The 18,711-nt window shown below is 50.7% G+C and overlaps 1 protein-coding gene across 1 annotated transcript in view; it reads left to right on the forward strand.

Moving 5' to 3' along the window:
- The window catches only part of LOC147092217 (ankyrin repeat domain-containing protein 13D-like), a 46,006-nt gene extending 38,954 nt beyond the window's left edge, over positions 1 to 7,052 (forward strand). Inside the window, exon 6 of the mRNA XM_085975573.1 lies at positions 6,859 to 7,052. Coding sequence (XP_085831699.1) covers positions 6,859 to 7,052 — 194 coding nt within the window. The remainder of the gene's footprint in view (positions 1 to 6,858) is intronic.
- The last annotated feature ends 11,659 nt before the right edge of the window (positions 7,053 to 18,711 follow it).

Below are 18,711 nucleotides of genomic sequence, written 5' to 3' on the forward strand. Positions count from 1 at the left end.
CCAGGGCAGGTACAGCACGGGTTAGATACAGTGTAGAGCTCCCTCTACATTACCCTGACAGTGTGTCCCCACTTTATACCCAGTGTCAGCATCGAGCGCTCCCAGGGCAGGTACAGCACGGGTTAGATACGGTGTAGAGCTCCCTCTACATTACCCTGACAGTGTGTCCCCCACTTTATACTCAGTGTCAGCATCGAGCGCTCCCAGGGCAGGTACAGCACGGGTTAGATACGGTGTAGAGCTCCCTCTACATTACCCTGACAGTGTGTCCCCCACTTTATACCCAGTGTCAGCATCGAACGCTCCCAGGGCAGGTACAGCACGGGTTAGATACGGTGTAGAGCTCCCTCTACATTACCCTGACAGTGTGTCCCCCACTTTATACTCAGTGTCAGCATCGAGCGCTCCCAGGGCAGGTACAGCACGGGTTAGATACAGTGTAGAGCTCCCTCTACATTACCCTGACAGTGTCCCCCCACTTTATACCCAGTGTCAGTATCGAGCGCTCCCGGGGCAGGTACAGCACGGGTTAGATACAGTGTAGAGCTCCCTCTACATTACCCTGACAGTGTGTCCCCCACTTTATACCCAGTGTCAGCATCGAGCGCTCCCGGGGCAGGTACAGCACGGGTTAGATACAGTGTAGAGCTCCCTCTACATTACCCTGACAGTGTGTCCCCCACTTTATACCCAGTGTCAGCATCGAGCGCTCCCAGGGCAGGTACAGCACGGGTTAGATACAGTGTAGAGCTCCCTCTACATTACCCTGACAGTGTGTCCCCACTTTATACCCAGTGTCAGCATCGAGCGCTCCCAGGGCAGGTACAGCATGGGTTAGATACAGTGTAGAGCTCCCTCTACATTACCCTGACAGTGTGTCCCCACTTTATACCCAGTGTCAGCATCGAGCGCTCCCAGGGCAGGTACAGCATGGGTTAGATACAGTGTAGAGCTCCCTCTACATTACCCTGACAGTGTGTCCCCACTTTATACCCAGTGTCAGCATCGAGCGCTCCCGGGGCAGGTACAGCACGGGTTAGATACAGTGTAGAGCTCCCTCGACATTACTCTGACAGTGTGTCTCCCACTTTATACCCAGTGTCAGCATCGAGCGCTCCCAGGGCAGGTACAGCACGGGTTAGATACAGTGTAGAGCTCCCTCTACATTACCCTGACAGTGTGTCCCCACTTTATACCCAGTGTCAGCATCGAGCGCTCCCGGTGCAGGTACAGCACGGGTTAGATACAGTGTAGAGCTCCCTCTACATTACCCTGACAGTGTGTCCCCCACTTTATACCCAGTGTCAGCATCGAGCGCTCCCAGGGCAGGTACAGCACGGGTTAGATACAGTGTAGAGCTCCCTCTACATTACCCTGACAGTGTGTCCCCACTTTATACCCAGTGTCAGCATCGAGCGCTCCCGGGGCAGGTACAGCACGGGTTAGATACAGTGTAGAGCACCCTCTACATTACCCTGACAGTGTGTCCCCACTTTATACCCAGTGTCAGCATCGAGCGCTCCCAGGGCAGGTACAGCATGGGTTAGATACAGTGTAGAGCACCCTCTACATTACCCTGACAGTGTGTCCCCCACTTTATACCCAGTGTCAGCATCGAGCGCTCCCAGGGCAGGTACAGCACGGGTTAGATACAGTGTAGAGCTCCCTCTACATTACCCTGACAATGTGTCCCCACTTTATACCCAGTGTCAGCATCGAGCGCTCCCAGGGCAGGTACAGCACGGGTTAGATACAGTGTAGAGCTCCCTCTACATTACCCTGACAGTGTGTCCCCCACTTTATACCCAGTGTCAGCATCGAGCGCTCCCGGGGCAGGTACAGCACAGGTTAGATACAGTGTAGAGCTCCCTCTACATTACCCTGACAGTGTGTCCCCACTTTATACCCAGTGTTAGCATCGAGCGCTCCCAGGTCAGGTACAGCACGGGTTAGATACAGTGTAGAGCTCCCTCTACATTACCCTGACAGTGTGTCCCCACTTTATACCCAGTGTCAGCATTGAGCGCTCCCGGGGCAGGTACAGCACGGGTTAGATACAGTGTAGAGCTCCCTCTACATTACCCTGACAGTGTGTCCCCCACTTTATACCCAGTGTCAGCATCGAGCGCCCTCAGGGCACAGCACGGGTTAGATACAGTGTAGAGCTCCCTCTACATTACTCTGACAGTGTGTCCCCACACTTTATACCCAGTGTCAGCCTCGAGCGCTCCCGGGGCAGGTACAGCATGGGTTAGATACAGTGTAGAGCTCCCTCTACATTACCCTGACAGTGTGTCCCCCACTTTATACCCAGTGTCAGCATCGAGCGCTCCCAGGGCAGGTACAGCACGTGTTAGATACAGTGTAGAGCTCCCTCTACATTACCCTGACAGTGTGTCCCCCACTTTATACCCAGTGTCAGCATCGAGCGCTCCTGGGGCAGGTACAGCACGGGTTAGATACAGTGTAGAGCTCCCTCTACATTACCCTGACAGTGTGTCCCCCACTTTATACCCAGTGTCAGCATCGAACGCTCCCGGGGCAGGTACAGCACGGGTTAGATACAGTGTAGAGCTCTCTCTACATTACCCTGACAGTGTGTCCCCCACTTTATACTCAGTGTCAGCATCGAGCGCTCCCGGGGCAGGTACAGCACGGGTTAGATACAGTGTAGAGCTCCCTCTACATTACCCTGACAGTGTGTCCCCACTTTATACCCAGTGTCAGCATCGAGTGCTCCCAGGGCAGGTACAGCACGGGTTAGATACAGTGTAGAGCTCTCTCTACATTACCCTGACAGTATGTCCCCACTTTATACCCAGTGTCAGCATCGAGCGCTCCCAGGGCAGGTACAGCACGGGTTAGATACAGTGTAGAGCTCCCTCTACATTACCCTGACAGTGTGTCCCCACTTTATACCCAGTGTCAGCATCGAGCGCTCCCAGGGCAGGTAGAGCACGGGTTAGATACAGTGTAGAGCTCCCTCTACATTACCCTGACAGTGTGTCCCCACTTTATACCCTGTGTCAGCATCGAGCGCTCCCAGGGCAGGTACAGCAAGGGTTAGATACAGTGTAGAGCTCCCTCTACATTACCCTGACAGTGTGTCCCCCACTTTATACCCAGTGTCAGCATCGAGCGCTCCCGGGGCAGGTACAGCACGGGTTAGATACAGTGTAGAGCTCCCTCTACATTACCCTGACAGTGTGTCCCCCACTTTATACCCAGTGTCAGCATCGAGCGCTCCCAGGGCAGGTACAGCACGGGTTAGATACAGTGTAGAGCTCCCTCTACATTACCCTGACAGTGTGTCCCCACTTTATACCCAGTGTCAGCATCGAGCGCTCCCAGGGCAGGTACAGCACGGGTTAGATACAGTGTAGAGCTCCCTCTACATTACCCTGACAGTGTGTCCCCCACTTTATACCCAGTGTCAGCATCGAGCGCTGCCAGGGCAGGTACAGCACGGGTTAGATACAGTGTAGAGCTCCCTCTACATTACCCTGACAGTGTGTCCCCCACTTTATACCTAGTGTCAGCATCGAGCGCTCCCAGGGCAGGTACAGCACGGGTTAGATACAGTGTAGAGCTCCCTCTACATTACCCTGACAGTGTGTCCCCCACTTTATACCCAGTGTCAGCATCGAGCGCTCCCGGGGCAGGTACAGCACGGGTTAGATACAGTGTAGAGCTCCCTCTACATTACCCTGACAGTGTGTCCCCCACTTTATACCCAGTGTCAGCATCGAGCGCTCCCGGGGCAGGTACAGCACGGGTTAGATACAGTGTAGAGCTCCCTCTACATTACCCTGACAGTGTGTCCCCACTTTATACCCAGTGTCAGCATCGAGCGCTCCCGGGGCAGGTACAGCATGGGTTAGATACAGTGTAGAGCACCCTCTACATTACCCTGACAGTGTGTCCCCACTTTATACCCAGTGTCAGCATCGAGCGCTCCCAGGGCAGGTACAGCACGGGTTAGATACAGTGTAGAGCTCCCTCTACATTACCCTGACAGTGTGTCCCCCACTTTATACCCAGTGTCAGCATCGAGCGCTCCCAGGGCAGGTACAGCACGGGTTAGATACAGTGTAGAGCTCCCTCTACATTACCCTGACAGTGTGTCCCCCACTTTATACCTAGTGTCAGCATCGAGCGCTCCCAGGGCAGGTACAGCACGGGTTAGATACAGTGTAGAGCTCCCTCTACATTACCCTGACAGTGTGTCCCCCACTTTATACCCAGTGTCAGCATCGAGCGCTCCCAGGACAGGTACAGCATGGGTTAGATACAGTGTAGAGCTCCCTCTACATTACCCTGACAGTGTGTCCCCCACTTTATACCCAGTGTCAGCATCGAGCACTCCCAGGGCAGGTACAGCACGGGTTAGATACAGTGTAGAGCTCCCTCTACATTACCCTGACAGTGTGTCCCCCACTTTATACCCAGTGTCAGCATCGAGCGCTCCCAGGGCAGGTACAGCACGGGTTAGATACAGTGTAGAGCTCCCTCTACATTACCCTGACAGTGTGTCCCCACTTTATACCCAGTGTCAGCATCGAGCGCTCCCAGGGCAGGTACAGCACGGGTTAGATACAGTGTAGAGCTCTCTCTACATTACCCTGACAGTGTGTCCCCACTTTATACCCAGTGTCAGCATCGAGCGCTCCCAGGGCAGGTACAGCACGGGTTAGATACAGTGTAGAGCTCCCTCTACATTACCCTGACAGTGTGTCCCCACTTTATACCCAGTGTCAGCATCGAGCGCTCCCAGGGCAGGTACAGCACGGGTTAGATACAGTGTAGAGCTCCCTCTACATTACACTGACAGTGTGTCCCCACTTTATACCCAGTGTCAGCATCGAGCGCTCCCAGGGCAGGTACAGCACGGGTTAGATACAGTGTAGAGCTCCCTCTACATTACCCTGACAGTGTGTCCCCCACTTTATACCCAGTGTCAGCATCGAGTGCTCCCAGGGCAGGTACAGCACGGGTTAGATACAGTGTAGAGCTCCCTCTACATTACCCTGACAGTGTGTCCCCACTTTATACCCAGTGTCAGCATCGAGCGCTCCCAGGGCAGGTACAGCACGGGTTAGATACAGTGTAGAGCTCCCTCTACATTACCCTGACAGTGTGTCCCCCACTTTATACCCAGTGTCAGCATCGAGCGCTCCCGGGGCAGGTACAGCACGGGTTAGATACAGTGTAGAGCTCCCTCTACATTACCCTGACAGTGTGTCCCCCACTTTATACCCAGTGTCAGCATCGAGCGCTCCCAGGGCAGGTACAGCACGGGTTAGATACAGTGTAGAGCTCCCTCTACATTACCCTGACAGTGTGTCCCCCACTTTATACCCAGTGTCAGCATCGAGTGCTCCCAGGGCAGGTACAGCACGGGTTAGATACAGTGTAGAGCTCCCTCTACATTACCCTGACAGTGTGTCCCCACTTTATACCCAGTGTCAGCATCGAGCGCTCCCAGGGCAGGTACAGCACGGGTTAGATACAGTGTAGAGCTCCCTCTACATTACCCTGACTGTGTGTCCCCCACTTTATACCCAGTGTCAGCATCGAGCGCTCCCGGGGCAGGTACAGCACGAGTTAGATACATTGTAGAGCTCCCTCTACATTACCCTGACAGTGTGTCCCCACTTTATACCCAGTGTCAGCATCGAGCGCTCCCGGGGCAGGTACAGCACGGGTTAGATACAGTGTAGAGCTCCCTCTACATTACCCTGACAGTGTGTCCGCAGTTTATACCCAGTGTCAGCATCGAGCGCTCCCGGGGCAGGTACAGCACGGGTTAGATACAGTGTAGAGCTCCCTCTACATTACCCTGACAGTGTGTCCCCACTTTATACCCAGTGTCAGCATCGAGCGCTCCCGGGGCAGGTACAGCACGGGTTAGATACAGTGTAGAGCTCCCTCTACATTACCCTGACAGTGTGTCCCCACTTTATACCCAGTGTCAGCATCGAGCGCTCCCGGGGCAGGTACAGCACGGGTTAGATACAGTGTAGAGCTCCCTCTACATTACCCTGACAGTGTGTCCCTACTTTATACCCAGTGTCAGCATCGAGCGCTCCCAGGGCAGCTACAGCACGGGTTAGATACAGTGTAGAGCTCCCTCTACATTACCCTGACAGTGTGTCCCTACTTTATACCCAGTGTCAGCATCGAGCGCTCCCAGGGCAGCTACAGCACGGGTTAGATACAGTGTAGAGCTCCCTCTACATTACCCTGACAGTGTGTCCCCACTTTATACCCAGTGTCAGCATCGAGCGCTCCCAGGGCAGGTACAGCACGGGTTAGATACAGTGTAGAGCTCCCTCTACATTACCCTGACAGTGTGTCCCTACTTTATACCCAGTGTCAGCCTCGAGCGCTCCCGGGGCAGGTACAGCACGGGTTAGATACAGTGTAGAGCTCCCTCTACATTACCCTGACAGTGTGTCCCCCACTTTATACCCAGTGTCAGCATCGAGCGCTCCCGGGGCAGGTACAGCATGGGTTAGATAGTGTAGAGCTCCCTCTACATTACCCTGACAGTGTGTCCCCACTTTATACCCAGTGTCAGCATCGAGCGCTCCCGGGGCAGGTACAGCACGGGTTAGATACAGTGTAGAGCTCCCTCTACATTACCCTGACAGTGTGTCCCCACTTTATACCCAGTGTCAGCATCGAGCGCTCCCAGGGCAGGTACAGCACGTGTTAGATACAGCGTAGAGCTCCCTCTACATTACCCTGACACTTTATAGAGGTTTGAGGGGGAGGGTGGAGGTGCGGAGGGTTTGACCCTGGAGAGTGAAAGGTCATGCCGCTGCCCAGTCATGCCCTCTGCTCTCTGGTCCACAGATGAAGGGGCGGTGGTCATGGAGGTAGATCACGAGAAGCAAATGGTGTACACCGAGACCCTCTCCCTCGCCCTCCACGACCCCGAACTCGTCCTCTCCGCCATGCAGCCCTCGGAGGAGCACATCGCGGGACGGCTCACCTCTCCCATCGTGTCCACGCACCTCGATACGAAGAACATCGCCTTCGAGAGGTAAATGTAAACACCCTCCCGCCCACAGCCACCCCGAGCCACTCGATCAAACCCCAGCAGTCTGCCCCGTATTCTATCTCGTTACCAACTCCTGTTCACCTACCCCGCTGTGCGCCTCAATTTTAAAATTCTCCATCCTCGGATTCAAATCCCTCCATGGACCTCGTCCCACCATATCTCTGTAACCCCCTCCAGCCCCTACAACACTCCCTATCTCTGTAACCTCCTCCAGCCCCTACAACCCTCCCTATCTCTGTAACCTCCTCCAGCCTCTACAACCCTCCCTATCTCTGTAACCTCCTCCAGCCCCTACAACCCTCCCTATCTCTGTAACCTCCTCCAGCCCTACAACCCTCCCTATCTCTGTAACCTCCTCCAGCCCTACAACCCTCCCTATCTCTGTAACCTCCTCCAGCCCCTACAACCCTCCCTATCTCTGTAACCTCCTCCAGCCCCTACAACCCTCCCAACTCTGTAACCTCCTCCAGCCCTACAACCCTCCCTATCTCTGTAACCTCCTCCAGCCCCTACAACCCTCCCTATCTCTGTAATCTCCTCCAGCCCCGACAACTCTCCCTATCTCTGTAACCTCCTCCAGCCCCTACAACCCTCCCTATCTCTGTAACCTCCTCCAGCCCCTACAACCCTCCCTATCTCTGGAACCTCCTCCAGCCCCTACAACCCTCCCTATCTCTGTAACCTCCTCCAGCCCCTACAACCCTCCCAACTCTGTAACCTCCTCCAGCCCTGCAACCCTCCCTATCTCTGTAACCTCCTCCAGCCCCTACAACCCTCCCTATCTCTGTAATCTCCTCCAGCCCCGACAACTCTCCCTATCTCTGTAACCTCCTCCAGCCCCTACAACCCTCCCTATCTCTGTAACCTCCTCCAGCCCCTACAACCCTCCCTATCTCTGTAACCTCCTCCAGCCCCTACAACCCTCCCTATCTCTGTAACCTCCTCCAGCCCCTACAACCCTCCCTATCTCTGTAACCTCCTCCAGCCCTACAACCGTCCCTATCTCTGTAACCTCCTCCAGCCCCTACAACCCTCCCTATCTCTGTAACCTCCTCTAGCCCCTACAACCCTCCCTATCTCTGTAACCTCCTCCAGCCCCTACAACCCTCTTTATCTCTGTAACCTCCTCCAGCCCCTACAACCCTCCCTATCTCTGTAACCTCCTCCAGCCCCTACAACCCTCTTTATCTCTGTAACCTCCTCCAGCCCCTACAACCCTCCCTATCTCTGTAACCTCCTCCAGCCCCTACATCCCTCCCTATCTCTGTAACCTCCTCCAGCCCCTACAACTCTCCCTATCTCTGTAACCTCCTCCAGCCCTACAACTCTCCCTATCTCTGTAACCTCCTCCAGCCCCTACAACCTTCCCTATCTCTGTCACCTCCTACAGCCCCTACATCCCTCCCTATCTCTGTAACCTCCTCCAGCCCCTACAACTCTCCCTATCTCTGTAACCTCCACCAGCCCTACAACTCTCCCTATCTCTGTAACCTCCTCCAGCCCCTACAACCCTCCCTATCTCTGTAACCTCCTCCAGCCCCTACAACCCTCCTTATCTCTGTAACCTCCTCCAGCCCCTACATCCCTCCCTATCTCTGTAACCTCCTCCAGCCCCTACAACCCTCCCTATCTCTGTAACCTTCTCCAGCCCTACAACCCTCCCTATCTCTCTAACCTCCTCCAGCCCTACAACCCTCCCTATCTCTGTAAACTCCTCCAGCCCCTAGGACCCTCCCTATCGCTGTAACCTCCTCCAGCCCCTACAACCCTCCCTATCTCTGTAACCTCCTCCAGCTCCTACAACCCTCCCTATCTCTGTAATCCCCTCTGGGTATCTGTTATTCTATATATAAAACCCCCGAACCCCTCGATTAGATTCCAGCCTGTAACTCACTCCCAGGTATCTGTTATTCTATATATAAACCCCCCCGAACCCCTCGATTAGATTCCAGCCTGCAACTCACTCCTGGGTATCTGTTATTCTATATATAAACCCCCCGAACCCCTCGATTAGATTCCAGCCTGTAACTCACTCCCGGGTATCTGTTATTCTATATATAAACCACCCGAACCCCTCGATTAGATCCCAGCCTGTGACTCACTCCCGGGTATCTGTTATTCTATATATAAACCCCCCGAACCCCTCGATTAGATTCCAGCCTGTAACTCACTCCCGGGTATCTGTTATTCTATATATAAACCCCCCGAACCCCTCGATTAGTTTCCAGCCTGTAACTCACTCCCGGGTGTCTGTTATTCTATATATAAACCCCCCGAACCCCTCGATTAGATTCCAGCCTGCAACTCACTCCCGGGTATCTGTTATTCTATATATAAACCCCCGAACCCCTCGATTAGATTCCAGCCTGTAACTCACTCCCGGGTATCTGTTATTCTATATATAAACCCCCCCAAACCCCTTCGATTAGTTTCCAGCCTGTAACTCACTCCCGGGTATCTGTTATTCTATATATAAACCCCCCGAACCTCTCGCTTTGATCCCAGCCAGTAACTCACTCCCGGGTATCTGTTATTCTATATATAAACCCCCCGAACCTCTTGCTTTGATTCCAGCCTGTAACTCACTCCCGGGTATCCGTTATTCTATATATAAACCCCCCGAACCCCCCGATTAGATTCCAGCCTGTAACTCACTCCCGGGTATCTGTTATTCTATATATAAACCCCCCCGAACCCCCCGATTAGATTCCAGCCTGTAACTCACTCCCGGGTATCCGTTATTCTATATATATACCCCCCCGAACCCTTCGATTAGATTCCAGCCTGTAACTCACTCCCGGGTATCTGTTATTCTATATATAAACCCCCCCGAACCCCCCGATTAGATTCCAGCCTGTAACTCATTCCTGGGTATCTGTTATTCTATATATAAACCCCCCCGAACCCCCCGATTAGATTCCAGCCTGTAACTCATTCCTGGGTATCTGTTATTCTATATATAAACCCCCCCGAACCCCCCGATTAGATTCCAGCCTGTAACTCACTCCCGGGTATCTGTTATTCTATATATAAACCCCCCGAACCACTCGATTAGATTCCAGCCTGTAACTCACTCCCGGGTATCTGTTATTCTATATATAAACCCCCCGAACCTCTCGCTTTGATTCCAGCCTGTAACTCACTCCCGGGTATCCGTTATTCTATATATAAACCCCCCGAACCCTTCGATTAGATTCCAGCCTGTAACTCACTCCCGGGTATCTGTTATTCTATATATAAACCCCCCGAACTCCCCGATTAGATTCCAGCCTGTAACTCACTCCCGGGTATCTGTTATTCTATATATAAACCCCCCCGAACCCCCCGATTAGATTCCAGCCTGTAACTCACTCCCGGGTATCCGTTATTCTATATATATACCCCCCCAAACCCTTCGATTAGATTCCAGCCTGTAACTCACTCCCGGGTATCTGTTATTCTATATATATAAACCCCCCCGAGCCCCTCGATTAGATTCCAGCCTGTGACTCACTCTCGGGTATCTGTTATTCAATATATAAACCCCCCGAACCCCTCGATTAGATTCCAGCCTGTAACTCACTCACGGGTATCTGTTATTCTATATATAAACCCCCCCAAACCCCTTCGATTAGTTTCCAGCCTGTAACTCACTCCCGGGTATCTGTTATTCTACATATAAACCCCCCGAACCTCTCGCTTTGATCCCAGCCAGTAACTCACTCCCGGGTATCTGTTATTCTATATATAAACCCCCCGAACCTCTCGCTTTGATTCCAGCCTGTAACTCACTCCCGGGTATCCGTTATTCTATATATAAACCCCCCGAACCCCCCGATTAGATTCCAGCCTGTAACTCACTCCCGGGTATCTGTTATTCTATATATAAACCCCCCCGAACCCCCCGATTAGATTCCAGCCTGTAACTCACTCCCGGGTATCCGTTATTCTATATATATACCCCCCCGAACCCTTCGATTAGATTCCAGCCTGTAACTCACTCCCGGGTATCTGTTATTCTAGAAATAAACCCCCCCGAACCCCCCGATTAGATTCCAGCCTGTAACTCATTCCTGGGTATCCGTTATTCTATATATAAACCCCCCGAACCACTCGATTAGATTCCAGCCTGTAACTCACTCCCGGGTATCTGTTATTCTATATATAAACCCCCCGAACCTCTCGCTTTGATTCCAGCCTGTAACTCACTCCCGGGTATCCGTTATTCTATATATAAACCCCCCGAACCCTTCGATTAGATTCCAGCCTGTAACTCACTCCCGGGTATCTGTTATTCTATATATAAACCCCCCGAACCCCCCGATTAGATTCCAGCCTGTAACTCACTCCCGGGTATCTGTTATTCTATATATAAACCCCCCCGAACCCCCCGATTAGATTCCAGCCTGTAACTCATTCCTGGGTATCCGTTATTCTATATATAAACCCCCCGAACCACTCGATTAGATTCCAGCCTGTAACTCACTCCCGGGTATCTGTTATTCTATATATAAACCCCCCGAACCTCTCGCTTTGATTCCAGCCTGTAACTCACTCCCGGGTATCCGTTATTCTATATATAAACCCCCTGAACCCTTCGATTAGATTCCAGCCTGTAACTCACTCCCGGGTATCTGTTATTCTATATATAAACCCCCCGAACCCCTCGATTAGATTCCAGCCTGTAACTCACTCCCAGGTATCTGTTATTCTATATATAAACCCCCCGAACCCCTCGATTAGATTCCAGCATGTAACTCACTCCCGGGTATCTGTTATTCTATATATAAACCCCCCGAACCCCCTGATTAGATTCCAGCCTGTAACTCACTCACGGGTATCTGTTATTCTATATATAAACCCCCCCAAACCCCTTCGATTAGTTTCCAGCCTGTAACTCACTCCCGGGTATCTGTTATTCTACATATAAACCCCCCGAACCTCTCGCTTTGATCCCAGCCAGTAACTCACTCCCGGGTATCTGTTATTCTATATATAAACCCCCCGAACCTCTCGCTTTGATTCCAGCCTGTAACTCACTCCCGGGTATCCGTTATTCTATATATAAACCCCCCGAACCCCCCGATTAGATTCCAGCCTGTAACTCACTCCCGGGTATCTGTTATTCTATATATAAACCCCCCCAAACCCCCCGATTAGATTCCAGCCTGTAACTCACTCCCGGGTATCCGTTATTCTATATATATACCCCCCCGAACCCTTCGATTAGATTCCAGCCTGTAACTCACTCCCGGGTATCTGTTATTCTAGAAATAAACCCCCCCGAACCCCCCGATTAGATTCCAGCCTGTAACTCATTCCTGGGTATCCGTTATTCTATATATAAACCCCCCGAACCACTCGATTAGATTCCAGCCTGTAACTCACTCCCGGGTATCTGTTATTCTATATATAAACCCCCCGAACCTCTCGCTTTGATTCCAGCCTGTAACTCACTCCCGGGTATCCGTTATTCTATATATAAACCCCCCGAACCCTTCGATTAGATTCCAGCCTGTAACTCACTCCCGGGTATCTGTTATTCTATATATAAACCCCCCGAACCCCCCGATTAGATTCCAGCCTGTAACTCACTCCCGGGTATCTGTTATTCTATATATAAACCCCCCCGAACCCCCCGATTAGATTCCAGCCTGTAACTCATTCCTGGGTATCCGTTATTCTATATATAAACCCCCCGAACCACTCGATTAGATTCCAGCCTGTAACTCACTCCCGGGTATCTGTTATTCTATATATAAACCCCCCGAACCTCTCGCTTTGATTCCAGCCTGTAACTCACTCCCGGGTATCCGTTATTCTATATATAAACCCCCTGAACCCTTCGATTAGATTCCAGCCTGTAACTCACTCCCGGGTATCTGTTATTCTATATATAAACCCCCCGAACCCCTCGATTAGATTCCAGCCTGTAACTCACTCCCAGGTATCTGTTATTCTATATATAAACCCCCCGAACCCCTCGATTAGATTCCAGCATGTAACTCACTCCCGGGTATCTGTTATTCTATATATAAACCCCCCGAACCTCCTGATTAGATTCCAGCCTGTAACTCACTCCCGGGTATCTGTTATTCTATATATAAACCCCCCCGAACCCCCCGATTAGATTCCAGCCTGTAACTCACTCCCGGGTATCCGTTATTCTATATATATACCCCCCCGAACCCTTCGATTAGATTCCAGCCTGTAACTCACTCCCGGGTATCTGTTATTCTATATATATACCCCCCCGAACCCCTCGATTAGATTCCAGCCTGTAACTCACTCCCGGGTATCCGTTATTCTATATATATACCCCCCCGAACCCTTCGATTAGATTCCAGCCTGTAACTCACTCCCAGGTATCCGTTATTCTATATATAAACCCCCCGAACCCCCCGATTAGATTCCAGCCTGTAACTCACTCCCGGGTATCTGTTATTCTATATATAAACCCCCTGAACCCCTCGATTAGATTCCAGCCTGTAACTCACTCCCGGGTATCTGTTATTCAATATATAAACCCCCCGAACCCCTCGATTAGATTCCAGCCTGTAACTCACTCCCGGGTATCTGTTATTCTATATATAAACCCCCCCGAACCCCTTCGATTAGATTCCAGCCTGTAACTCACTCCCGGGTATCCGTTATTCTATATATAAACCCCCCCGAACCCCTTCGATTAGATTCCAGCCTGTAACTCACTCCCGGGTATCCGTTATTCTATATATAAACCCCCCGAACCCCTCGATTAGATTCCAGCCTGTAACTCACTCCCGGGTATCCGTTATTCTATATATAAACCCCCCGAACCCCTCGATTAGATTCCAGCCTGCAACTCACTCCCGGGTATCCGTTATTCTATATATATACCCCCCCGAACCCTTCGATTAGATTCCAGCCTGTAACTCACTCCCGGGTATCCGCTATTCTATATATATACCCCCCCGAACCCCTCGATTAGATTCCAGCCTGTAACTCACTCCCGGGTATCTGTTATTCTATATATAAACCCCCCCGAACCCCTCGATTAGATTCCAGCCTGTAACTCACTCCCGGGTATCCGTTATTCTATATATAAACCCCCCCGAACCCCTCGATTAGATTCCAGCCTGTAACTCACTCCCGGGTATCCGTTATTCTATATATAAACCCCCCTGAACCCCTCGATTAGATTCCAGCCTGTAACTCACTCCCGGGTATCCGTTATTCTATATATAAACCCCCCCGAACCCCTCGATTAGATTCCAGCCTGTAACTCACTCCCGGGTATCCGTTATTCTATATATATACCCCCCCGAACCCCTCGATTAGATTCCAGCCTGTAACACACTCCCGGGTATCCGTTATTCTATATATATACCCCCCCGAACCCCTCGATTAGATTCCAGCCTGTAACTCACTCCCGGGTATACGTTATTCTATATATATACCCCCCCGAACCCTTCGATTAGATTCCAGCCTGTAACTCACTCCCGGGTATCTGTTATTCTATATATAAACCCCCCGAACCCCTCGATTAGATTCCAGCCTGTAACTCACTCCCGGGTATCTGTTATTCTATATATAACCCCCCCGAACCCCTCGATTAGATTCCAGCCTGTAACTCACTCCCGGGTATCCGTTATTCTATATATAACCACCCCGAACCCCTCGATTTGATTCCAGCCTGTAACTCACTCCCGGGTATCCGTTATTCTATATATAAACCCCCCGAACCCCTCGATTAGATTCCAGCCTGTAACTCACTCCCGGGTATCTGTTATTCTATATATAAACCCCCCCGAACCCTTCGATTAGATTCCAGCCTGTAACTCACTCCCGGGCATCAGTTATTTAATATATAAACCCCCCCGAACCCCTCGATTAGATTCCAGCCTGTAACTCACTCCCAGGTATCTGTTATTCAATATATAAACCCCCCGAACCCCTCGATTAGATTCCAGCCTGTAACTCACTCCCGGGTATCTGTTATTCTATATATAAACCCCCCCGAACCCTTCGATTAGATTCCAGCCTGTAACTCACTCCCGGGCATCAGTTATTCAATATATAAACCCCCCCGAACCCCTCGATTAGATTCCAGCCTGTAACTCACTCCCGGGTATCTGTTAATATATATACCCCCCGAACCCCTCCATTAGATTCCAGCCTGTAACTCACTCCCGGGTATCTGTTATTCTATATATAAACCCCCCCGAACCCCTCGATTAGATTCCAGCCTGTAACTCACTCCCGGGTATCTGTTATTCAATATATAAACCCCCCGAACCCCACGATTAGATTCCAGCCTGTAACTCACTCCCGGGTATCTGTTATTCTATATATAAACCCCCCCGAACCCCTCGATTAGATTCCAGCCTGTAACTCACTCCCGGGTATCTGTTATTCTATATATAAACCCCCCCGATCCCCTCGATTAGATTCCAGCCTGTAACTCACTCCCGGGTATCAGTTATTTAATATATAAACCCCCCCGAACCCCTCGATTAGATTCCAGCCTGTAACTCACTCCCGGGTATCTGTTATTCTATATATAAACCCCCCGAACCGCCCGATTAGATTCCAGCCTGTAACTCACTCCCGGGTATCTGTTATTCTATATATAAACCCCCCGAACCCCTCGATTAGATTCCAGCCTGTAACTCACTCCCGGGTATCTGTTATTCTATATATAAACCCCCCGAACCCCTCGATTAGATTCCAGACTGTAACTCACTCCCGGGTATCTGTTATTCTAGAAATAAACCCCCCGAACCCCTCGATTAGATTCCAGCCTGTAACTCACTCCCAGGTATCTGTTATTCTATATATAAACCCCCCGAACCCCTCGATTAGATTCCAGCCTGTAACTCACTCCCGGGTATCTGTTATTCTATATATATACCCCCCCGAACTCCCCGATTAGATTCCAGCCTATAACTCACTCCCGGGTATCTGTTATTCTATATATAAACCCCCCGAACCCCTCGATTAGATTCCAGCCTGTAACTCACTCCCGGGTATCCGCTATTCTATATATATACCCCCCCGAACCCCTCGATTAGATTCCAGCCTGTAACTCACTCCCGGGTATCTGTTATTCTATATATAAACCCCCCCGAACCCCTCGATTAGATTCCAGCCTGTAACTCACTCCCGGGTATCCGTTATTCTATATATAAACCCCCCCGAACCCCTCGATTAGATTCCAGCCTGTAACTCACTCCCGGGTATCCGTTATTCTATATATAAACCCCCCTGAACCCCTCGATTAGATTCCAGCCTGTAACTCACTCCCGGGTATCCGTTATTCTATATATAAACCCCCCCGAACCCCTCGATTAGATTCCAGCCTGTAACTCACTCCCGGGTATCCGTTATTCTATATATATACCCCCCCGAACCCCTCGATTAGATTCCAGCCTGTAACACACTCCCGGGTATCCGTTATTCTATATATATACCCCCCCGAACCCCTCGATTAGATTCCAGCCTGTAACTCACTCCCGGGTATACGTTATTCTATATATATACCCCCCCGAACCCTTCGATTAGATTCCAGCCTGTAACTCACTCCCGGGTATCTGTTATTCTATATATAAACCCCCCGAACCCCTCGATTAGATTCCAGCCTGTAACTCACTCCCGGGTATCTGTTATTCTATATATAACCCCCCCGAACCCCTCGATTAGATTCCAGCCTGTAACTCACTCCCGGGTATCCGTTATTCTATATATAACCACCCCGAACCCCTCGATTTGATTCCAGCCTGTAACTCACTCCCGGGTATCCGTTATTCTATATATAAACCCCCCGAACCCCTCGATTAGATTCCAGCCTGTAACTCACTCCCGGGTATCTGTTATTCTATATATAAACCCCCCCGAACCCTTCGATTAGATTCCAGCCTGTAACTCACTCCCGGGCATCAGTTATTTAATATATAAACCCCCCCGAACCCCTCGATTAGATTCCAGCCTGTAACTCACTCCCAGGTATCTGTTATTCAATATATAAACCCCCCGAACCCCTCGATTAGATTCCAGCCTGTAACTCACTCCCGGGTATCTGTTATTCTATATATAAACCCCCCCGAACCCTTCGATTAGATTCCAGCCTGTAACTCACTCCCGGGCATCAGTTATTCAATATATAAACCCCCCCGAACCCCTCGATTAGATTCCAGCCTGTAACTCACTCCCGGGTATCTGTTAATATATATACCCCCCGAACCCCTCCATTAGATTCCAGCCTGTAACTCACTCCCGGGTATCTGTTATTCTATATATAAACCCCCCCGAACCCCTCGATTAGATTCCAGCCTGTAACTCACTCCCGGGTATCTGTTATTCAATATATAAACCCCCCGAACCCCACGATTAGATTCCAGCCTGTAACTCACTCCCGGGTATCTGTTATTCTATATATAAACCCCCCCGAACCCCTCGATTAGATTCCAGCCTGTAACTCACTCCCGGGTATCTGTTATTCTATATATAAACCCCCCCGATCCCCTCGATTAGATTCCAGCCTGTAACTCACTCCCGGGTATCAGTTATTTAATATATAAACCCCCCCGAACCCCTCCATTAGATTCCAGCCTGTAACTCACTCCCGGGTATCTGTTATTCTATATATAAACCCCCCGAACCGCCCGATTAGATTCCAGCCTGTAACTCACTCCCGGGTATCTGTTATTCTATATATAAACCCCCCGAACCCCTCGATTAGATTCCAGCCTGTAACTCACTCCCGGGTATCTGTTATTCTATATATAAACCCCCCGAACCCCTCGATTAGATTCCAGACTGTAACTCACTCCCGGGTATCTGTTATTCTAGAAATAAACCCCCCGAACCCCTCGATTAGATTCCAGCCTGTAACTCACTCCCAGGTATCTGTTATTCTATATATAAACCCCCCGAACCCCTCGATTAGATTCCAGCCTGTAACTCACTCCCGGGTATCTGTTATTCTATATATATACCCCCCCGAACTCCCCGATTAGATTCCAGCCTATAACTCACTCCCGGGTATCTGTTATTCTATATATAAACCCCCCGAACCCCTCGATTAGATTCCAGCCTGTAACTCACTCCCGGGTATCTGTTATTCTATATATAAACCCCCCGAACCCCTCGATTAGATTCCAGCCTGTAACTCACTCCCGGGTATCTGTTATTCTATATATAAACCTCCCGAACCCCTCGATTAGATTCCAGCCTGTAACTCACTCCCGGGTATCTGTTATTCTATATATAAACCCCCCGAACCCCTCGATTAGATTCCAGCCTGTAACTCACTCCCGGGTATCTGTTATTCTATATATAAACCCCCCGAACCCCTCGATTAGATTCCAGCCTGTAACTCACTCCCGGGTATCTGTTATTCTATATATATACCCCCCCCGAACCCCCCGATTAGATTCCAGCCTGTAACTCACTCCCGGGTATCTGTTATTCTATATATAAACCCCCCGAACCCCTCGATTAGATTCCAGCCTGTAACTCACTCCCGGGTATCTGTTATTCTATATATAACCCCCCCGAACCCCTCGATTAGATTCCAGCCTGTAACTCACTCCCGGGTATCTGTTATTCTATATATAAACCCCCCGAACCCCTCGATTAGATTCCAGCCTGTAACTCACTCCCGGGTATCTGTTATTCTATATATACAC

This window comes from Somniosus microcephalus, unplaced genomic scaffold (assembly GCF_052327205.1).
Source record: "Somniosus microcephalus isolate GS21.2 unplaced genomic scaffold, FLI_Smic_1.0 unresolved_chr2, whole genome shotgun sequence".
NCBI lineage: Eukaryota > Metazoa > Chordata > Chondrichthyes > Squaliformes > Somniosidae > Somniosus > Somniosus microcephalus.